Below are 23,448 nucleotides of genomic sequence, written 5' to 3'. Positions count from 1 at the left end.
GGTCAGGATGGTTCTGCTTGGTCCCTGTTAGCATTGTTCCTCCCAGCTGTACAGGTTTGTTTGTTGTAGCTTATGTACTTCTTGATACTGTCAAAAAATTATCTGGAAATGGTTTTATTTTGTGAAGTGAACAATACTTTGTAATTTATGATAGTGTAAATGGAAGGAAAAGCATTAAATGTATTAAATTCTCCGTCTATCATTTGGGAAGACATGAAAGAAATTGGTGTTGAGGGAAAGAATATTCACAACACTGCTCCCAGATGGATTTTAGGCAATAAAGTTTCTATCATCGCCAAAACACAATAAGAAAAGAAATATCTCACGGAGTCTCCACCTCTGGTCCCACTCCCTCCTCCATTTACCTCCTGGGGAGCCTGCCTGCGATTAAGGTTCCAATACTCTAGCTTCCCTTTCTGTAAGACCCACTGTGTTTATGGCCTTCATTGAGTTATGTGGTCTTTAGAGCAGATCACCCTAGGCTGCCTGCAGGAGGGCAGAACAAATGGAGTCAGAAAGACTCATGTTTGAGTAGCAGAAAGTGAAAGTATTAGTTGCTCAGTTGTGTTCAACTCTTTGCAACCCCATGGACAGTAGCCCATCAGGCTCCTCTATCCATGGGATTCTCCAGGCAAGAAAATGAGTGGGTTGCCATTCCCTTCTCCGGGGGATCTTCCCAACCCAGGGATCAAACCTGGGTCTTCTGCATTGCAGGGAGGTTCTTTACCATCTAAGCCGCCAAGGGCCTGTCTGTTACTGGCTGCATATGACCTTGGGAATGAGTTTGCTTCTCTAAAAAACTGGGGGAAATATTCTGATTGGGTTTTAAGAATGATGACTTAGGCGAGGAAAGGATATAACATGAAGTGGAAAAGAAGACACGTGAAAGAAAATGTCAAAAGACTGTAAACCTAAATTTGTTTACAAATTACAAATTTGTCCCAGGTTAAATCCAAGTCCAAGTAATCATAAGGGGTATTATTATAACAGGGCTCTAATGTGTAATGAGGGTCACTTGACTCCTTTGCTCGAATGTGATTACAACACTTGATCCCCTCTAGCTTGCTTTAGTCTGAAGCCTGCTCACTCATGCCTATCTTCCCCACCATCTGGCAGCCTGACGTGGCTCCTCTTACCTGGCTTGAAACTCCTGCCCTTGGAATAACTCTAGTACTTTGACCTGAAAGGAGGCAGTGTTGTTTCCAGAACCCACTGTTAAACTGTCCACAGGTGGGTTGTAAGCGGTGGGACAGGGACAGGGTGGGTAGAGAAAGACCCTTTCCTTTCTCCCATTAACACAAATGGGCACCTGGTCTCCAAGCTTGGAAGGGAGCTGGTGCAGGATTTCAAGAACAGCAGCCTGGAAGGAGCAAGGGAGAAGAGATTTGAGGAGTTAAGTAAAGTAACATAGCACACAGGAGTGCTACCTGGGCTATCCTGCCTGCAACTGAAAACCCGACTCAGGTAGCTTACAAGTTCCCAAGATCTACCAGTCCCCAAATCCATAGTCAATCTTTTGATTTTAAAAATGTGATATTCATTAATTTTCAATGAATACTTATCAAGCACTTATTAAAGGGCCAGACACTGAATACTGGCAATGAAAAGGTTTACATCACTTGCTGTGCTTCAGTTCAGTTCAGTCGCTCAGTCGTGTCCGACTCTTTGCGACCCCATGAATCCCAGCACACCAGGCCTCCCTGTCCATCACCAACTCCTGGAGTTCACTCAGACTCATGTCCATCGAGTCACTGATGCCATCCAGCCATCTCATCCTCTGTCATCCCCTTCTCCTCCTGCCCCCAATCCCTCCCAGCATCAGAGCTTTTTCCAATGAGTCAACTCTTCGCATGAGATGGCCAAAGTACTGGAGTTTCAGCTTTAGCATCATTCCTTCCAAAGAAATCCCAGGGCTGGTCTCCTTCAGAATGGACTGGTTGGATCTCCTTGCAGTCCAAGGGAACTTGCTGTCATGTCTGACTCTTTTCTGACCACATGGACTGTAGCCCACCAGGCTCCTCTGTCCATGGGGATTCTCCAGGCAAGAATACTGGAGTAGGTTGCTATGCGCTCCTCCAGGGGATTTCCCCTCCCCGGGAATCGAACTCAGGTCTCCCGCATTACAGGCAGATTCTTTACCACTGAGCCACCTGGGAAGCCCAAGAACTCTGGAGTGGGTAGTCTGTCCCTTCTCCAGGGGAACTTCCGACCCAGGAATCAAACCAGGGTCTCCTGCATTGCAAGCGGATTCTTTACCAGCTGAGCTACCCAGGAAGCCCTTATGTCACTTGGAAGAATTAAATAATATGTTTAGTTTGGCTGGACAGAGAAAGCTGGTCATGTAAAGGATTTTAGACTCAAACATAAACAAGTCTGGTGCTACTGTTTTGGTTTTTTTTAATTAACTTAGTTTTGGAGTAGTCTTATATTTACAGAAGAGTTGCAAGGCTTCTGCAGAGGGTCCCTGTGCCCTCTTCACCCACTCCCCTAATGTTAACATCTTACATAACCACAGTAAACTAAGAAACGGACATTAGTACTTTACTATTAACTGAACTCCAGGCTTTATTCAGGTTTTATGTGTTTTCCACTGATGTCCTTTCTCTGTTCCAGGATGTAATCTAGGTCACCACATTGCATTTAGCGTTAATGGGTTTTAAGAAACAAATGACACAATCGGGCTTACATTTTTAAAAGATCACTTACTTGACTGTGGATCCATCAGAGAATATGTGGGCAGATGAATGTAGTGAGGTTAGATGCAGGGAGTGACTCAGATGTTGTCATTTAGAGGACTAAGGTGATATAGCCTGGATCAAGTGGTAGCAAAGCAGAGATAAATAGAACTGAGTTATATTTAGGAGACAGAGTTGTAAAAATTTGGTTATAGATTGGATTAAAGAACCAAGAAGGGGGCTTCCTTGGTGGCTCAGTGGTAAAGATTCAGTCTGCCCATGCAGGAGACGGGTTTGCTCCCTGGCATAACCCCCAAGACTTCCAACAATAGTACAAAGCTACTGTAATCTAAACAGTGTGGTATTGGCATTAAAAGCAGACATATGGATCAATGGAACAGAACAGAGAGACCAGAAACAAACCCACACACCTACAGTCAATTACTCTTTAACAGAGGGGGCAAGAAGATACAATGGGGAAAAAAAAAAAATCTCTTGAGCAAGTGGTGTTGGGAAAGTTGGACAGTCACATGTAAACCAATTAAGTTAGAACATATCCTCTCATCATATACAAAAATAAACTCAAAATGGTTTAAAGACTTAAACATAAAACATGACACCATAAAATTCCTAGAAGAGAACATAGGCAAAACATTCTCTGGCATAAATTGTACCAATGATATGAACTGACTGACCTTAGGAGGCTAGGTCAGTCTCCTAAGGCAATAGAAATAAAAACAAAAACAAACAAATGGGACCTAATCAAACTTACAAGCTTCTACACAGCACAGAAAACCACAAACAAAATGAAAACACAACCTACAGAATGGGGGAAAATATTTGCAAATGATGCAACCAGCAAGGGCTTAATTTCCAAAATATACAAACAGCTCAAACAACTCAACAACAGAAACAACCCAATCCAAAGGGCAGAAGCCCTAAATAAGACATTTCCCCAAAGAAGAAATATAGATGGCCAATAGACGCATGTAATGATGCTCAATATTGCTAATTATTAGAGAAATGCAAATCAAAATTATAATAAGGTACCATCTCACCGGTCAGAATGGACATCCAAAGTCTACAAATAACAAATGCTGGAGAGGGTATGGAAAAAAAGGAACCCTCCTTCATTGTTGGTAGCAATGTAAATTTGTACAACCATTATGGAAAACAATATGGAGGTTCCTTAAAAAACTAAATATAGAACTACCATACGATCCAGTAATCCCACTTCTGGGCATGTACTGAGAGAAGATATATGCATCCCAGTGTTCATTGCAGCACTGTTTGCAATAGCCAAAACATGGAAGCAACTTAAATGTCCACTGACAGAGAAGGGGATAAAGAAGATACGCTACATGGACACAATGGAATACTACTCAGCCATGAAAAACAATGAAATAACACCATTTGTAGCAACATGAATGAACCTAGAGATTATCATACTACATGAAGTTAGAAAGACAAAAGCCATATGATATCACTTGTATGTGGAATCTAAAATATAACATAAATGAACCTGTCTATGAAACCAAAATAGAAGCACAGGCATAGAGAACAGGCTGGTGGTTGCCAAGGTGGAGGGGGTTGGGGGAGCGATGGACTGGGAGGTTGGGTATAACAGATGTAAACTTTTATATATCAAATGGATTATCAACAAGGACCTATATAGCACAGAGAACTATCTTCAACATCCTATGATAAACCATAATGAAAAGAATATTAAAAAGAATATATATATGTACACACAAGTATATATATGTATATACATATATGTGTATGTAACTGAATTGCTTTGCTGTGCAGCAGAAATTAACACATTATAAACCAACTATTTTTCAGTTAAAAAAACAAGAATGGAAAAGAAAAGAGTGGCCACCATTGCACACAGAACCCAGGATTTTTTTCCCTTTTTTACCCACCAGGAGCTTAAATACTGGTGACATGGGAGCTGATATTACTAATACATATACAATATTATTAATAGCACTCACTACTTGGGGAGGAAAATCCAAATTTCTCTGTCAAAAAAAACTTTCTCAAGTTCAGTGAAAGGGAACATGGCAACCCAGTAGCAAACACAGTCGATAAACGTGCACCACCACAGAGGTAAGGAAAAATCAAGCAACTTAATAACCTCACCTGTTTTCCCTTGTTCTTCAGGAAGAATTCTTTCTGCTCTCTGATACAGGTAAGCAAAGTCCAAGGCATAAACGAATGAAAAAAATATATGTTATACCCCCAGTCATAAGTGTGACCTCAAGTGTTGTGTGACCAACAGAACCCAACAAAGCTTCAACCTTAGAATACAGCCATCCCATGAGGCTAATGGTTACTGTACTTCCATTTCTAGCCATGCTAAGTTGGAGCCCAAACACCGAGTTAAATTCGCTGCCTTTAAACCAATTCACAGCATACGTATTCTGAGCAAGGGCTAAGGACTCCTCACCAGTCCCAAACGCAAACTTTCCAAACTCCATCAGCCAAAAAGCATTAAATAGTCCACCCAGAGCAAAATAAGCTGCCCAGTGCAAATAAAGCAACTAAAAATAATGGCTCCCCATCGTATTCCAAACACTCAGTGGATCAAAAAGCCACCAAAGAAACACAAAGCTACGTTGGGTCAATAACACCAGGCACACAGCAGCATGAACTTCGTGGTGCTCACCCACATATTCCATTTAACCTGAGTCTGAAGGGCAGCAGGATTATCACAGCCAAAAATGCTGCCGAAGCCAAGGACGTACATCGGAAACAGCACCGAGAGCCAGCACGCCAGGCCGCTGGCGATGCCGAGGGCCGCAGCACCCTGGGGGGCAGCAGGGGTGGTGGGGCCGCCTGTCAGTGGTGCCCTCGTTTCCTCATCTTCCTCCTGCTCCCTAGGTCAGTGGGAGACATAGAAGTGACATGCAACTCTGGGAGGAAGCCCCCGTGCTCACATGACCACAGTCGCTCATGTGAGGACGCCTCACTACGCGTTCAACAAGCTCTCCAGGTGATGCCAGTGTCTGCATTAGAGCAGAACCGGTTTAGAGCAATCAGGGTTTCACCTGAACTGGGAATCAACCCATTCTCTCCAAGGTGTTTGGATACCTGAAGACACTTGGGAATTAGTAACAAAGAAGGGAAAATGGCTTTGTAGCATTAGGAAGGTTGTTCAGACTTTCAGAGGCTGAATAAGACCCTCCACAGACATAGTCTGAAGTCCCTGTAGGCTTCTCACCTCCATAACCACAGAACCAACCTAATCTCTAAAATGACACTGTCCAGCCTGTAAGCTTCATGAAAGCGGGAATCTGGTCTAGGCCGAGCATACAGTTCGCACTCAAACATTTTCTAAGTTAATAGCATAGTCCTTCTACAAATACTCAGATGCCCGGTAATATTTCAGTCTCGTGGAGGAGGGGATGATTGCAGAAGCAGAAGAATCTGAAAATGCACATTGACTCTTGTCCACCATTTAGAGTTCTATCCAGTGTCTGAACCCTTAAGGAACTGAAGCTTTCTGGGAACTAGTTCTCCATTTCTCACCTAACCTTTACCATACTCTTTCTCCTTCTATCCAGAAGCAGTGACCAAGTCTCAAAATAGTTCAGCTTGGAGACTCTGAAGGCCTAAGTCTCTAGTTCAGTTGCCGTGTGTGTGTGTTCAGTCCTCAGTCCTCTCCGACCCTTTGTGACCCCATAGGCTACAGCCCGCCAGGCTCCTCTATCTATGAGGATCTTCCAGGCAAGAATACTGGAGTGGATGGCCATGCCTTCCTCGAGGGGACCTTCCCGACCCAGGGATCAAACCTGTGTCTTTCACGCCTCCTGAATTGGCAGGTGAATCCCTTACCATGAGCCACCTGGGAAGCCCCCAGTTACCTGTTACACAAGTCAATTACAGGTTACAACCCCCTTGTTTCAATCCTGGCTCTTAACACTTTCTGATAGTGTAATTTAGGGAAAGTTACTCTACTTCTTAGACCTCAGTTTCCTTGTTATTATCGTGAACTTGTATTGTTACTGATTCCATGGAACAACTGTGAGGCTTAAGATAATCTGTATACAGCACTCAGTATAGTATTGGGGGCACAGAGTAGGACAAATGTTTATCTAAAAACTCAACAGCTGGAGGAGACTTTTATGAGAAGGCTTATACCATTAGTATCCTTCACAGCTGTGAGACATCATCACTCATTGTTGCCTAGAAAATTGGAGTTACAGAAATTTTAGCAATTTAGTGCCCAATGAGTTTTTAAAACCAAGCCATACCTGCTTGTGCTGTGATATGGTGGAAAGGTATCATAGGAGCCCTATGATAGCACTGGATTTATTTTTTTTAATTTATTTATTAATTTTAATTGGAGGCTAATTACAGTTTTGTAGTGGTTTTTGCCACACATTGACATGAATCAGCCATGGGTGTACATGTGTTCCCCATCCTGAACCCCCCTCCCACCTCCCTCCCCATCCACCCCTCAGGGTCATCCCAGTGCACCAGCTCTGAGCACCCTGTCTCATGCGTCAAACCTGAACTGGCGATCTACTTCACATATGATAATATACATGTTTCAATGCTATTCTCTCAAATCATCCCACCTTCGCCCTCTCCCACAGAGTCCAAAAGTCTGTTCTTTACATCTATTTCTCTTTTGCTGTCTCGCATACAGGGTCATCATTACCATCTTTCTAAATTCCATATATATGTGTTAGTATATTGTATTGGTGTTTTTCTTTCTGGCGCACTTCACTCTGTATAATAGGCTCCAGTTTCATCCACCTCATTAGAACTGATTCAAATGCATTCTTTTTAATGGCTGAGTAATACTCCATTGTGTATATGTACCACAGCTTTCTTATCCATTTGTCTGGCAATGGACATCTAGGTTGCTTCCATGTCCTGGCTATTGTAAACAGTGCTGCGATGAACGTTAGGGTACACGTGTCTCTTTCAGTTCTGGTTTCCTCAGTGTGTATGCCCAGCAGTGGGACTGCTGGGTCGTATGGCAGTTCTATTTCCAGTATTTTAAGGAATCTCCACACTGTTCCCCATAGTGGCTGTACTAGTTTGCATTCCCACCAACAGTGTAAGAGGGTTCCCTTTTCTCCACACCCTCTCCAGCATTTATTGTTTGTAGACTTTTTGATGGCAGCCATTCTGACTGGCGTGAGATGGTACCTCATTGTGGTTTTGATTTGCATTTCTCTGATAATGAGTGATGTTGAGCATCTTTTCATGGAGCACTGGCTTTAGAGCCACAAGACCCAGCTCAGTCACAGATCAAGGCTTCCAACATTTCTGAGCTTCAGTTTTCTCCCCTCTGAAACTGAAAAATTAGTGCCTGTCTGTCTCTCTGATGCAGCAACCTCACGGGTTGCCACTGAGGCCAGCTGGCACGGGAACAGCTGTGGAGGTGCAGTGGCACACCTTCTCACCTGCAGGTCCAGCTTCAGCACTTGTGCTCCCCACAGGGTGCTCTCCCTGGAGCCCCACCAGCCGCACTGAGACTCCGGGTCTCTGCTTGCTTGGTTTCTCATTTGCAGGCACAGTTGACCACTCCCTTCTTCTCAAACTCCCTCTCTGTTGGCTGCCGTGACACCACCTCACCCCCCAACATGCCAGAGACAGGTCAGTCCCTACAGAAGCAGAAGGAGGTGTCCAGGAGGGATATTTTTAGGAAAAACAAAATGGAACATATGTATGTATTGATATGACAGCACCTGTAGAAAGTGTACCAAGAAACCATTGGGAGGTGTAGAAAAAATCAGAAATAGGACCCAAAACAAGCAGATTGAAAGGACTGAGGTGGAGGGAAAGTGGACAAGGAGAGGTCATTATTAACTTTAGAAAAAGACAAAAAGTTGGGAAGCAAATATAATGATCTGTGCATTATAATGCTTAGCGTGAACAATATCTACAAAGGCACAATAATATCAAAATGGAATAGTCAGTTAAACAAAAGCTGTAATATGACCCTACTGGGATCTGTGAGAAGGGAAGCAGAAGGCATGACGGTATAAGAGAACAAAATCCTCAAATATCATAATAGGAAATTAACAGAGGTCAAATATGGATTAATCAAAAGAGAGAATAAAACACATATTATTTGGAAATACAGAGACGTGCATGTGCCATGAGTAAAAAGCCAAAATTGTTGAAGGTGGTTGGGGAAGAGAACTAAGAGAAGAAATGAGGTGAGAAATCCGTGTGGGGACTTCCCCCGTGGTCCAGTGGTTAAGACTTTATTTTCTAAGGCAAGGGGGTGCAGGTTTGATCCCTGGTCGAGGAGCTAAGATCCCACATGCCTCACAGCCAAAAAACCCTAAAACAGAAGCAATATTGTAACAAATTCAATAAAGACTTTGAAAAACGGTCCACATCAAAAAGAAAAGAAAAAGAAACCCCTGTTAGTTACTATAATCACTTTAATAACATTTGACTTTTGAACTTGGTGTGCAATATATTCAGTTCAGTTCACAGTTCAGTGGCTCAGTCTTGTCCGACTCTTTGCGACCCCATGAACCACAGCACGCCAGGCCTCCCTGTCCATCACCAACTCCCAGAGTCCACCCAAACCCATGTCCATCGAGTCGATGATGCCATCCAACCATCTCATCCTCTGTGGTCCCCTTCTCCTCCTGCCCTCAATCTTTCCCAGCATCAGGGTCTTTTCCAGTGAGTCAGCTCTTCGCATCAGGTGGCCAAAGTATTGGAGTTTCAACATCAGTCCTTCCAATGAACACCCAGGACTGATCTCCTTCAGGATGGACTGGTTGGATTTCCCTGCAGTCCAAGGGACTCTCAAGAGTCTTCTCCAATGTTACTTTAATAAAATAAAAACTAATATCTGGAAACAATAGTGCTATGTCTGCATAGCAGAGCCATGATGCTCCTGTTGTTTCCCTCCTGTGGGTCTGATTCAGTGGTGTGGGTTGTATACTAAGATTCCAGGAGCTAATGGGGCAGCACACATTAAACATATTCCTTGGCTTGTGCCTCAGTCACAGTTCAGTAGGGGCCTTACTGCTAAGGATTCTGCCTTGTGATTCGCTGATCCTTTTCTGGTAACTTTGCTTTCAGGCTTAACGGAGCACACTTCCTCCTTCCACAACAGATAATGCACTTGCAGTGCTGAAAGGGTGAGCAGCACTCTTGAATCACACACAGGAAACTTCTGCTTGATTTGATTTAATCATCAGGTATGTTTCTGAAAAAAGAAGTTTCAGAGCAAATTGTTGCATGTTAAATACTCTCCAGTAACTTTTAACATGATATTCTTCGGGGGAGTGGGGTGGAAACAACAGGCCCCAACCAACAATAATGGCAGTGAATTTTAAGACTCTCTATTCATTATTTTCCAAAAGCACTTGGAAGTGATTGACTTCTAGAGTCTGTTCACAGCGCTTTCCTACACAGCCAATGAAAGAAGTCAGTCAAGGAGAAACTAACATTTACTGAGTGCCTATTACGTGTCCGGCACTGTGCTGGGGACTTAATAAATGTATTGTCTCAGGCAAAGGAGAAGACGGGATGAATTGAGAGAGTACCATTGACATATATAACTGCTGCTGCTAAGTCACTTCAGTTGTGTCCGACTCTGTGCAACCCCATAGACGGCAGCCCACCAGGCTCCTCCATCGCTGGGATTCTCCAGGCAAGAACACTGGAGTGGGTTGCCATTTCCTTCTCCAATGCATGAAAGTGAAAAGTGAAAGTGAAGTCGCTCAGTCGTGTCCAGACTCTTTGCGACCCCATGGACTGCAGCCTACCAGGCTCCTCCACCCATGGGATTTTCCAGGCAAGAGTACTGGAGTGGGGTGCCATTGCCTTCTCCATATAACTACCATGTGTAAAAAAGATAACTAGTGGGAAGCTGCGATATAACACAGGGAGCCCTGTGACATTCTGTGACGACCTGGAGGGGTGGGATGGGGCAGGGAAGCTCATGAGGGAGGAGACATGTACATACTTAGGGCTGACTCGTGTTGCTGCACGACAGAAACCAACACAACGTTGTAAAGCAATCATCCTCCAATTAAGAATAAATTAAAAAAATTTTTTTAATATATCGTCTGCTTGAATCTTGGCAACCATCCAGAGAAGTAGGTACTATTATCCCCACTTTACATTTAAGGAAACCAGAGCCTAAAGATATTAAGTAATCTCCCCAAAGCCACACAGTTCGTAATTCAAACCAACCATCAAGTCTTTACACAAGAAATGTATATAATTACAATTCCCAGTGTTAGTTTGAGCTTTGAGTGCTCTGTGATTCCATTGGGCTTTAATATGCAAGCAACCACATATGATTTAGCATTGTTCTAAGTGGGAAACTTAGAAGATGATGACCTAATTTGAATTTTTTCAGTATGACTACCTCTTTTGATATAATAGCCTTGATACCAATAAACACATATTGATCTAATGATTAACTAAATGGCAATATGAGATTCAAATGGAAATATAAGAAGAACACTGTATTAAGGAAAAAGTAATTAAAACTGAGTCAAAATAATTGTACTTCTTATGCTCCTGTGACCTTGAGCAAATTGCTTCAACTTTCTAAGTTAAAACCGTAGAACTTGTAATCTCTCTCTCAGGGTTGCTCTGCCATTAAAAAAAAAAAAAAAGTGGGAAGAACAGTAACCACTTTTGGATAAACACATAGCAGAGTGAAAGCCCAGAGTAAGCATTTAAAATCTGAAGCCGTTTCCCCCACTATGTAACTTAAATTATGTCAAATAGGTGAACCTGAATGTTCCTGAAGAGTGAACAGTGTGAGATTTACCTGTGTTGGCACTGAGCAGAAAGCTGAGTCCCAAAACTTTGATGCACCTTTTCTAATAGCCTGTGATAGAAAAGCAGCTATTTCTTATGGACTTCTTACTCGGACAATAAAGAATTTGCTTACAGTGTAGGAGACCTGGGCTTGATCCGTGGGTCAGGAAGATCGCCTGGAGACAGGAATGGCTACCCACTCCAGTATTCTTGCCTGGAGAATCCTATGGACAGAAGAGCCTGGTGGGCTACAGTCTATGGGATCACAAAGAATCAGACACGGCTGAGCAACTACTACTTTCACTTTCAAGTTTGACACTGGCTTTGAAGCAGGTGAGGAGACCAAAAGATTCCCTCCCTGCATCATGTTACCCTCCCATCAGCTATCCACCTCATGCCTGTACACATGTGACCTAATGGGCTGACACATCAACACAGCACAAAGGAGAAAATAAAATCTGACAAATGGAGCATAACCAAATCGACTCTTTGAAAAGGGAAACGAACAACCACGGATAGCAAATCACCTTTTACAGGATCTAGTTTACCCTGGCCCTGACCTGGATCCAGGTGACCAGCCAGAGAACATTACACACGACTTTTACTTACATCAGTGATTTTCTGATAAACACTAAAGTGGCATTATCTTTGTTTCCTGAGAGAGTCAGGATGTGCTGTGGAACCGTGTTCTGAAATGTCATGTCCTCTAAATCATTCATTTATTCCCCAAGTACAACATTTAATAAAATATCAGCTGCCATCCTCTGGTATTACACTGTTCTGCGCAATCCATACCTTACCCCCTAACCTCATCTCCTTCAATGTGTATTGCAACATGATACTATTCTTCCAGTTTTAAGGAAAACACAAAAATGTATCAGGTAATTTGGCATACCTACTGTTTTCACTCCTCAGAATTAAGGAAAATCAGGCTATTCCTTTTTTTATACAACTTTTTAAAACTAATTAATTTGGTTTCATTGGGTCTTAGTTGGCAGCAGACACAATCTTTGTTGCATCAGGCAGGATCTTTCACTGCGGCACAGACTCTCTAGCTGTGGCATACCGGCTCACTTGCTTCACGGCATGTAGGATCTTAGTTCCCTAACCAGGGATCGAACCCATGTCCTTGCATTGCAAGATGGATTCTTTACTACTGGACCACCAGGGAAGTCCTCAAATCAGGCTATTCTTATGAATAATAACCAATTAAAACTTTTTAAAACATTTCTTTTTACAAGTCAGTCATATTATAACCAAGAAAGCATTCCTATTTATGCATTGGATGGTCACACATTCAACAATATTAAAAACTATTATCATCAGGCAGATGCCAAGTCCTAAAGACTCATAGTAACCTGTTCTAGTACTCCCCAGGTGGCGCTAGTAGCAAAGAACCCACCTGCTAATATGGGAGATGTAAGAGACATGAGTCCGATCCCTGGGTTGGAAAGATCCCCTGGAGGAGGGCACAGCAATCCACTCCAGTAATCCTTGCCTGGAGAATCCCTTGGACAAGGGAGCCTGATGGGCTACAGTCCATGGGGTCACAAGGACACAAATGAAGCAACTTAGCACACACACATGCCAAGTGCTCATGAAAAGGCATAGCACAGTGCTCAGTCAGTCTCTGGAGTCTGAAGCCAGTTTTCCTGGGGTCAAATGCTGACTCTAGTACTTACTGGCTGTGTGACCTTGGGCAAGTAACTTAAGTTCTTAGTGTCTCAGTTACCTCATCTATAATAATAATAGTGCCTGTTTCATAAGGGCTTTTAGGAAGATTAAATAACTTAGTCTTTATAAAGCAATTAGGACTATACCTAGTACCTAGAAAGTGTTCTGTAAATGATCACTAAATACACTGGAACTCACTTTCTAGTGACGGAGTCAGACAATAAATAAATATGAAAATTACAGTCGAGTCATGGGGACAAACACCAAGCAAACAATTCACAATAAAATGAAAACACACCCACTCCTGTCAATGGCACGCCAGGTTATTTGGCTAAATTCTCCTGTTGGAAACAATTGGGCACCAAACCAATTGTTTTGGTTTCCTCCTGAAGGAAAAGGGACAGAATTTTAAGTGAGTGTAGGGCTCATCCAAAAAAGAGCAATTAATAGAACATCCTTCCCTTGATAAGCATTGACCCCCAAAGGGTTTGAGCAATCCAGAAGTAAACTATGCTTATCCCCCCAACAGGTCTTCATGGAAAGTTAAGCTAATTTGGAGCAGAAAAGATCTGGGGAGGGTAGGGAGGCTTGTCCCAGGTGTGACTATGGGCTGCTGCTGCTGCTGCTGCTAAGTCACTTCAGTCGTGTCCAACTCTGTGCGACCCCAGAGACGGCAGCCCACCAGGGTCCCCCGTCCCTGGGATTGTCCAGGCTAGAACACTGGAGTGGGTTGCCATTTCCTTCTCCAAAGCATGAAAGTGAAAAGTGAAAGTGAAGTTGCTCAGTTGTGTCCGACCCTTAGCGATCCCATGGACTGCAGCCCACCAGGCTCCTCCGTCCATGGGATTTTCCAGGCAAAAGTACTGGAATGCGGTGCCATTGCCTTCTCCAGACTATAGGCTAACAGTCTCTTTTTTTGGTTATCCCAAAACATGACTTATACTAAGCCATGAACTTAGTATACAGTGGCCCCTAAGATCTTGAAAAGAATTTCTAGAAAAAGTGACTTTTGATTAGGTCTTAAATTTTCCTACAAATAATTTTTTAAGGCAAATGAGGAGCATACAATAATATCCAAGAATACTAAGGAACCAGATTCAGAAAAGAGGAGGCTAGGAAAGTTGGGAAGAGTCAGCTGGTGATGGCTGAATTTCAGAGAGAGGCTGAACTGTACAAACTAGCCTTACTTAGGTCAAGTGTGAAACTGACATGATTAGTAATATTTTGGGACTATAATTTTTATACTTCTAGATATGCATTCACGTTAACTGACAGGGCACAGGATGAGATGCTATGAACAGTGGATTCCACCATCAGGCATGGGTGCAATGTCCTCTCTTTAAAAGTTTACAAACTAAATCCAACAAGACTGATGTGAATACACAGAAACAAGAAAAGGAATATTAAATTACCAGTACATGGATAACTATAAAGGAAAAGGCCATGGGAGCAGCGAATCCAATTTTCAAAGAACGGAAGAGTCCATAAAAGAAAGGGATGATGGAAGGGCGAAGGGAGGGGAAGGAAGGGAAGAGAAGAGAGAAGGTGAATGGAGAAAATGTGAAAATAGGGGGCAAAAAGAGTAAAAGGACTAACACCCAAACATCAACCATGGTCATTCCTGGGTGAAGAGAATATAAATGATCTGTATTTTCTTCATTTTGATTAGCTGTATGTCTTATATTTTCTCATCGCATGTTTTCCTTGCCCTAGTTGACACCATAAATGCTTTAAAGAGAGAGCAATTTCTCAGCCTCTGATGCAATGCCAGATTTACTAAAATTGCAAATGCAGGTTTAAATTCTAAAGTTTCTCTTTTAATTTCTAGTATGCAAACCTTGCTCTCTAGAAATTTATTCTCTGTTGTCTTTTAATATAATCATTTATTGCACTTAAAGGTCACCTGAGAAATAAACAATATAATTTTTTTTAAAAAGAAATTGTCTTTTCTCAAACCATCAACACATTTCTGAAAATTTTCAAATGACAAGAAAAAAATATTATGAAGAAATGTAAGTACTGCCCAATCTAAGCATATTTAAATTGAAAGTCACAACTACTCACTGGGTAGATAAACCAACTTTTAAGTGTATCTACACTGTATTCATGACTTACCAATGTAGAGGTTTAGGACCCGCCCCCCTCCCCCATGTCCTCTTTATAGAAACAAACTGCAGGATTCCTAGATCAATAGTTACATAATAAAACCATATTAACATTAACTCTCTTTTCTTTTTTTTTTTTTGCATGGGATTAGTTATGAAAATTTTTATAAATTTAAACAATTCTAGATTCAAAAATGGAGGAAAATAAGTTTTAATTGTTTTTACTTAAAACTCTGTCTTTAAAAGTCAAACTACCATGATATCTCAGACAGTCTGATTCACCTCATCTTTTGGATTTACCCAGCATTTTGGATTTACCCAGGTTTGTACACATACCTTTATCTACTCATTTCCTTAAGTCCAAGCCTTTTCAATGAGAGTGCCTTCTTTCGCAGATGCATCCCGCGCCTCTAAAAACTTCCCCATTACTTAAATATTTCACTAAATCATTCTTCCAGGAAGAACTGTTCAGATTGAGCCAGAAAAAAATGTGACAACACTACCTGTTTGCCTTTTGAAAAATATCTTTTTTTTTCTATAATCTACTACATTATATCAAGGAGGGATGTTTTGGGCTGCAAGTAACAGAAAACTGTAGTTTGTAAAGCTGTGGTTAAATCACAGGAATCCATATTATCTCAGTGAATTAGTAGTCAGGAGATAGATCATTCCAGCGCTCGGCGGCGGCTCACCCGCATCACAGGAAATACTTGCTCTATTTGTCCCGCTCCCATGTCATCAGCCTTAGTGTGCTGGGCTTTATTCCCATGTCTGTTGCCTCACTGTTGCATGATGGCAGCTGCACACTCTCACACTGTGCTGCAACATAAGAATGAAGGATACTGCAAAAGATGTTCTTCTGTCAGAAGGCTCTGTCCTCTGTTCAGGAAGGAGCATTCCTATAGCCCCTGAAGTCAGAACTGGATCATGTGTGTGCTCCTAGTTACAAAGAAGTCTGTCAAAGTATCTCTCCTTTAAGCCTCTAATTAAACTCAGGCTCCTCTTTTGTATGAACTGAATGAAAGAGTGTCCTGTTGATTTTACCTCCTAAATCTCTTTGACATAAATCTCATTCTCCTCAGTGGTAAAAGAATCTGCCTGCCAATGCAGGAGACACAGGAGATAGGATTTCGTTCCCTGGGTTGGGATGATCCCCTGGAGGAGGAAATGGCAACCCACTCCAGTATTGTTACCTGGAGAATTCAATGGACAGAAGAGCCATGGGGTTGTAAAGAGTGGGACATGACTAAATAGAGTGATTGGGCATGCACACATTCTCCTCACCATCCACACTTCCAGCACTCTCCCACCAGCCATCAAAATATCCCACCTGACGTATTCCAGCAGTTCCTACCTGGTTTTCCCATAGCCCCATCTTGTCCCCTCTTCCATCTACTCTGTACAGCTTCAGTGATATTTTAAATGCAGATCTTACCATGTTACTTTCCCTTTGATGAATTACGTTCAAAAATCCTACAAGTGACAAGGTCCTAAATGGTCTGCTCACACCCACCTTTCTAGCTTTGTCTCTTGCAGTGCTTTGCTCACTTTGCACTCAGATCACACTGGCCTCTTCACTCCTTAAAAATCCTAAGCTCCTTCACAGCTCATGGTTTCTGTGTGTGCTCTTCCCTCTGACTGGACTGATCATCTCCATTCTCCATCTCCCTAGTCCCTTCTACCTCATTTCTTCTTAGTTCTCAGGTCTCCATTTTAATGTTTTTACTGCACTCAAGGGTTATGTGTAAGGTGTTATCAAACCAATGAAACACAGATTTATTCCAAAAGTTGTTAAAAACAAATGGGAGTGATATAAGAGACTGAACTTTTTTAATTTCAGCAGTTGGATGTTGATCTGTTAAGAAAATGCTGGCCCTCTGCACCGGAGAAGGAAATGGCAACCCAGTGTTCTTGCCTGGAGAATCCCAGGGACAGGGGAGCCTGGTGGGCTGCCGTCAATGAGGTTGCACAGAGTCGGACACGACTGAAGTGACTTAACAGTAGCAGTCTGTTCAGTCATGCTAGATGAGGAGCCATTTGGCAGGACTCATTTTCTTTTCCTAATTTTTTTTTTTCCTTCACCCATTTGATCAACAAACAATGTAGCAACCCAGGTGTACCACTTTCGAGGCGGGACGGTTCCTCAGACCCGGGCCTTCCTCCTTGGTCCAGCGTCTTCTCTGTAACAGAATGGGACTATGACAACTTGTCCTGTCCTCCTCTCACAGTTGGTGGCTTATCTTTGTTCCATTCTGGTGCTGTGATTATAAGTTTTCTCTCTAAAATTAATTCCAATAAATATATGAAAATGCATCACTTTCAAATACATGCTGCTGTGGTTATCATTTTAAAAATCCAAGAATGCTAAACTAAGAAGTTAAAAATATAAAGTATTTGTATTTTTACCATATTTCAAAAATTGAAACCATCTATAAGAATTTCTATTAATTCCAAAATTTAAGTTATGGAATACCTAGGTGTCGTGTCTTCCACTACTTTCACCCCTTCGGCAAGTCCTCAGAACCAACATGCTGGGATGTCAGTTGCTCCAGTCCTTCAGAGAAGTTACACACTGAGCTCAGGGAGCAGCAGAACAGTTCTTTGAAAAAGAAATGCAGCCTGGAAGATGAAGCCGGTTGCACCTCTGCCTTTATTAGTGAAAATTCCCTATGTCAAAGCCTTTCTGTCCAGGTAACAAAAACCACCCATTTGTTCCTGGGAACAAAAGCCTCCTGAAACTTGACCGGCAATGGGCAGGTTCACTTACTTCACTTCCAGTTCTGGGCAGGATTTGTACTCCCCGAGTGCAGTGGCGCTCCACGGACTTCCAGACCCAAGAAAAGGTAATTCCCATGCTCACTGAGTCGTGCTGAGCCCCACACTGAGGGGCAACCTGTGGTATAAGGTGCCGATAAAACCCCCGGGGCCGGAGTCAGATCTCCGGGGTACAAATACAGCTCTACCAGGTACCAGCCATGTAACCTTGAGCAACCGTTTACCTTTCACAGCTAAGTTCTCCTCGCCTGTCAACTGAGGATAATCATAGTTCTTACCTCCCAGGATTGCTGGGAGGAGGAGTAAATGAGTTAATCCACAGAAAGCGCTTGGAACAGCGCCTGGCTAGCACATAACGAACTTGTTAATGTTACAGCCTTTCAACCCAGGGCCCCTGCAGCTCTGCAATATTTTGCCTGGTTATGGAACGGCTCCTGAGAGTTACAAAACTTGAGATTCCAGGAGCTGAGTGGCCACAGCCGGTGAATCGGAGAGTAAAGGAAAAAAGAAATTGGGGTAGGGGCAGAGGGAGAACTGTGACTTTTGTCCACCGGCGCCCACCTGCAGCCTTGATCGCTCTGCCTCCGTTTCTTCTTCCAGGAGTCCGGCTCCGGAGCGGCGCACACGGAGCCTTTCTCCAATCAGACATCCCAAGGCCGTGCCACGTATGCGACCTGGTCCAATCTCGTCCCTGGAGGGCGGGAACGCGAACTTTCTACCTGCACCTGTGGCTGTAGTGGCCGCCTCCTGGGTTCTTTTTTTTTTTTTTTTCCCTTTCTTCCCGCTGCCCCGGAGTTCTGGTTTCCAGAATCACTTGGCGAATAACCAGCAGGTGGGCAGATGTCTTCTCCCCCGCTGGACCGACGCGGTAGGAAGGTTCAATGCATCATAGTGAGCAGTTGAGGTTCCATCCTCCGGCGGCTCCCGGCCGGTGCTACCAGGGAAAAGGGACGCGCCCGAGGATGAAAGACTACTAGGCGGGAGAGCTTGCCTGGCCATTCACCTGGGGCAGTGAGCCTGGCACCCACTCACTGCGGGGCCCTCCAGCCGTATCCAACCACACTTGGAGCTCCGGGCTACTGTCGTCGCTGCGCCAGGAAATCGGAGGCGCCAGGGGAGACCAGCCGCAGCAATCGGCTTAGCTGGACTGCAGCGATTTCGGCTGGCACACCTTTCAGAAAGAAGCCCAATCTCTCCAAGACCGCACAGAGGAACGCCGCTCTCGGACTTCCAGATTAACCCAAGCGCACGCGCTCGCGACTTGGCCCGGGAAGAGAGAGGCGCGGAGCCACGGGGTCCAGGGAAGCCTAAGCAGGTGAGCGATGGGGTGATTCTCCGTCCTCCAAGACAGAGCTTATTCCGGGGTGTCACCCTGGGGAGCTCCCCCAGCTCCCGAGGAGAAGTTGTTAGAAGCAGGCGCTCTGCGTAATTTGCAATCTTTTCCTTGAGAAATACGTGCATAGCCCTTCTGTGCATACAAAGTTGATTGTGGAGAAGACAGCGTAGGATAGAAGACAGAAAGCAGCATCAGAACAGCCACCACTAACACCATCACCACCATTAGTGAACAACTTGGGGGTGCTTTTCCGCTCTATAAAGTGGAGGGAGAATGGATGTTTGCAAACCATTGCAAACTGTGCCAGAGGGTGTGGGTGCCTTCAGCAGGGAAAGAACTTTTGGCCATTTTTTCCTTCTATTGTTTTCAAATCGCAGCCCGAGTGTGCCCTCGGGGAGTCTTGGGGAGAAGCCGGTGCCAAAGTCTCCCAGCTCAGCGGAGGCCGTGACGGCCTCTGGCGTAGGCGTTCGGGTTCTCTCTCTCCCGGCGGTTTGGGGAGGAGAGTTTCCAACCACAAACACCGCGGAAGTTTCGCTCTCCAGCGCCGCCGAATCCCAGGAGCGTTGCGCGCGTGGGATGGGAAGGAGCCCAGTGGAAACCTGGAAATGAGCCGCGGCGCCAGCGAATCCTCCTCATTCGTGGAGTTAGCGTGGTGTAGACCCAGCGCAGAAAGTGGGCAGAGAAGTCTCGCTTCTGATATTCGCACCTTAAGTGCTAGTAACACTTTTTGCCTTTTCGTTCCGCTGGGTGCTGTTTTAAAAGCTGGGAGGAGGGCAGATTGGAGTTCCGTTGTGCGCCCTCTCCTTTGGAGGAGCGAATTGCGCAAGGAAAAGAACAGAAGCCTTTAATTTGAACTAAAAATCCCGAGTTGAGTTGCCTAGTACACACAGACTCGGTGCATATTTTAATACAGAACTAAGGAAAAGAGGTACTTGGGCTCATGTCAACTGCCGACCGGGGGTGGCTTCAAAGAGACGCAAGAATGGTCTTTGGAGAATAAAAGGAAGAGTAGGACGGCGGTTTTCAAGGGAAGTCTAGACATGCTTCTCTGAAAGTCACAAGGCAGACGTTTTGTCAAAAGCAGAAAGAAAAAGAAACAAAACAAAACCCCACGAGCTTGTCTCTCACTCTTGCTAGTCTGTAAATCCCCAGCCCCCGCCCCCGAAAAATGACATCGAAAAAGTATCCCGGGACAAATGTCTAGGGAGCAAAAACCTTTGAGGGAAATTTCGGAACTGTCTGCGGTCTACTGTTCGTGCCCACGTACAGCGGGGCCGCGCTTGCGTCCGGACGCCCTCCTCCCACGTGTTGTTCTGGACCGGTGGGTCACCTTTGGGCATCGTTTACAATGGGGCAGGCTGACAGGACGGGCCTTTTTCCCTCTGGGGCCTGGTTAATCCAGAAGCCCCGGCACCCACCCCTGGGTGGCCCTCGAGCCTGGGCGGACCACTGCCCTATCCTGGAAGCCGGGGAGCGCCAAGACTCCGTCTCCAGACCAGAAGGCGGCGCCCGGGAGGCGGTTCGTCCGCCTGCGCTCTGGGGGGCGCGGCGAGGCTCTCTGAAAGCCCGCAACTGCGGACCATCGGACTCCAGCCGATCCTGTGCCCGATGGAGCACTGGAGAGGAAGTGGGATTGGGGCGCACGTGACTTCGACAAACCCAGTAACCAAGTTTTGTTTTCTTCCCCAGCACAAGCCGCTGGCCTCTGCTCCCAGCCCGCAGCCCGCTCGCGAGAGACCGGCGCAGGGTCGGGTGGATCCGAGAGCGGCTGCTGCCGCCGAAGCCCTTCCCTGCGCCCCGCGCCCAGCGCCCCTCGGCCGGCCTGCCATGGCCGACGGCGGCGGCACCGGCGGCTCGGGCTCCTGGTGGAATTCGCTAACGAACAGCAGGAAGAAAAACAAGGAGGCCGCCGGGGGTGCGCAGCCGCCAGCCCAGCCTGCCCCCGGGGAACCCGCGCCGCCCGTCCAGGACTGGACGAGCAGTTCCCGGGAGAATCAGCACCCCAGTCTCCTCGGGGGCGCCGGCGAGCCCCACAAGCTAGACAAGTTGGGCGGGGAGAAATCGGGCAACAGCCGCCGAAATTTGAAGATCTCGCGCTCAGGCCGCTTTAAGGAGAAGAGAAAAGTGCGTGCCACTCTGCTCCCCGAGGGAGTCAGGTCCTCGGAGGAAGCGATCTTCCCTGGTGACCCCCACGACGACAATCAATAGCTCGAGAGCTCCAAGACTCTCTTCCCGTCACACCTCCTCAGCCCCCAGTTCTAACCCCGAGAATTCTGACCCTCTAGTCTCATCCCGCCTAATTCAGAATATTCGCACCAGGCCTCCAGATTTTATTGTCCTGGAAACTGAAGTGACAATTGAGTGTTCCGGTAGTTCACGACGCAAGGATGCATTAGATATTTATTCGTGGTAAGAGAAGATACCACAGAGGAACCTGGTATAAAAAAATTTTCTTTTCCAAAAAACTTCCGTGGCTTTTGCGTCCCCCATGGAAATGAGAAGGGTACTTCTCTAAGAGACCTTAACTCAACTGAAACTGTGCAGCCTTCCAACAAGGTTGGCATGCTCTGATTCTGGACTTGCTATCGGAAAGCAAATCCCAGTGCTATCTGGGATATAAATAAAAGAAATGCACTTTGAGAGTATTTCTTCAGGCTTATACCTTAAGTGAAGGGATGGCAGAGAGCAGGAATCATTCTTAAGTAGAAGCGTTTTAAATAAGGCAAGATTGCTTTTAATGTTGACCTGCTAAATTGTACTGCCTATTTTAGCCAGGACTATTAAAACTGTTGCACTGTAAGACTTAAGGTGACTTTTGTATTTTTTTCCATTGCAAGACTGAAACCCATCATACTTAAAAGCAGGCATGCAAAACCCAAAGTGACAGACTTAATCATTTGCCACATAACCTGACAGCTCCTCTCAAAAAATTGCAGAGAGGAGAACATGTGTAGAAATTACCAACACCCAAATTGAAATTACAGTTAGCTGAAGATTCCTATTTGTCAACCAGATTGGAGGAAAATAGGGAGAGGTGTCAACTCATTATTCCTAAATTTTCCTTTTTACTTCAGTGTATCTTCATAAGGTAGAATAAGTCACCATGCTAATAACAGCTCTTTCAAGTATGTTATTAACCTGACTCACAATTATCTAAAAATACTTATTCAAACAGGTAGACTGAACTCTAAGTTTGTGCAGAGCCAGCTTTTTTCCCCCCTCACTTTGCTTTAAAAGCTAATTTCTTTATTCTAAAGTATGAATTTGTCTAGTTGCAAGGACTTAAATATCTACCAACTTGAAGATTTTTAACAAAAATCTACCTGTTTGCTTTTGTTACAAACTTTAAGTAAAAGAGTAAATGAATACCACTAGCTTCCAGCAAATTATAAGAGCATTATTGTAGTTAAGATCCCCTGGGACCTTTTCCCACCACAATTCAGCTAATTTATAAACATCTAGAAATGCATGGGGGCTTCCCAGGTGACTCAGTGGTAAAGAATCTGCCTACCAATGCAGGAGGCACTGGAGTCAGGATTTGATCCCTGGATTGGGAAGATCCCTTGGAGGAGAGAATGGCAACCGACTTGTTTTCTTGCCAGAAAATCCCATGGACGTAGAAGCCTGGGGGGCTATAGTCCATGGGGTTGTAAAGAGTCAGACACAACTGAGCATGCACACACCCCCCAGAAATGCACAGCAGGAAAATGATAATGATCAAAGTGTATATATAAATATACACATAATGTAGATAATGAGAGGCAAGAGCTTGATTGGATCTTCTGAATTTATTATATATAGTTTTCTGTTCTCTCAAATTTGTAACTTATAAAATAACAAAGTATGTTGATTGTCTAAAGAGATTTTACACAGAAACTTGATGAAAATGGCTTAAATGGATTTAAATTAGTGAATCAAGCTTGGATATCAGCAAAGTCATAGTGTACCATTTGATACATGAGCACATAACTAAAAACTTACTCCAAAAGAAACTGTTTTCATGGGGATTATGAAATCCTTACTCACCTTCTTAAAAGAGAGTTTGTGAGGTGGTTTTCCTTTTTTTCAATCTTGTAGTTTTTTTGGTTTTATATTTGGTACGTGACCAAAGTCTCAT

At 44.3% G+C, this 23,448-nt stretch overlaps 1 protein-coding gene and 1 pseudogene across 1 annotated transcript; one reads left to right on the top strand and one right to left on the bottom strand.

Moving 5' to 3' along the window:
- Window positions 1-1,132: 1,132 nt before the first annotated feature.
- LOC128046284 (major facilitator superfamily domain-containing protein 1-like) lies at window positions 1,133-5,412 on the bottom strand (annotated as a pseudogene).
- Window positions 5,413-21,158: 15,746 nt separating this feature from the next.
- PRR15 (proline rich 15) lies at window positions 21,159-21,749 on the top strand. Its single transcript, XM_052639230.1, has one exon. The coding sequence runs from the start codon at window positions 21,159-21,161 to the stop codon at window positions 21,537-21,539; it is 381 nt and encodes a 126-aa protein (XP_052495190.1). The 3' UTR covers window positions 21,540-21,749.
- Window positions 21,750-23,448: the final 1,699 nt, after the last annotated feature.

This window comes from Budorcas taxicolor, chromosome 4 (genome assembly GCF_023091745.1).
Source record: "Budorcas taxicolor isolate Tak-1 chromosome 4, Takin1.1, whole genome shotgun sequence".
Lineage (NCBI taxonomy): Eukaryota > Metazoa > Chordata > Mammalia > Artiodactyla > Bovidae > Budorcas > Budorcas taxicolor.
This window is presented reverse-complemented; position numbering and strand designations above follow the sequence as displayed.

Bases quoted from the DNA above. Each gene is read 5' to 3' on its own strand.
- PRR15 (XM_052639230.1), top strand. From the start codon at position 21,159: ATGGCCGACGGCGGCGGCACCGGCGGCTCGGGCTCCTGGTGGAATTCG.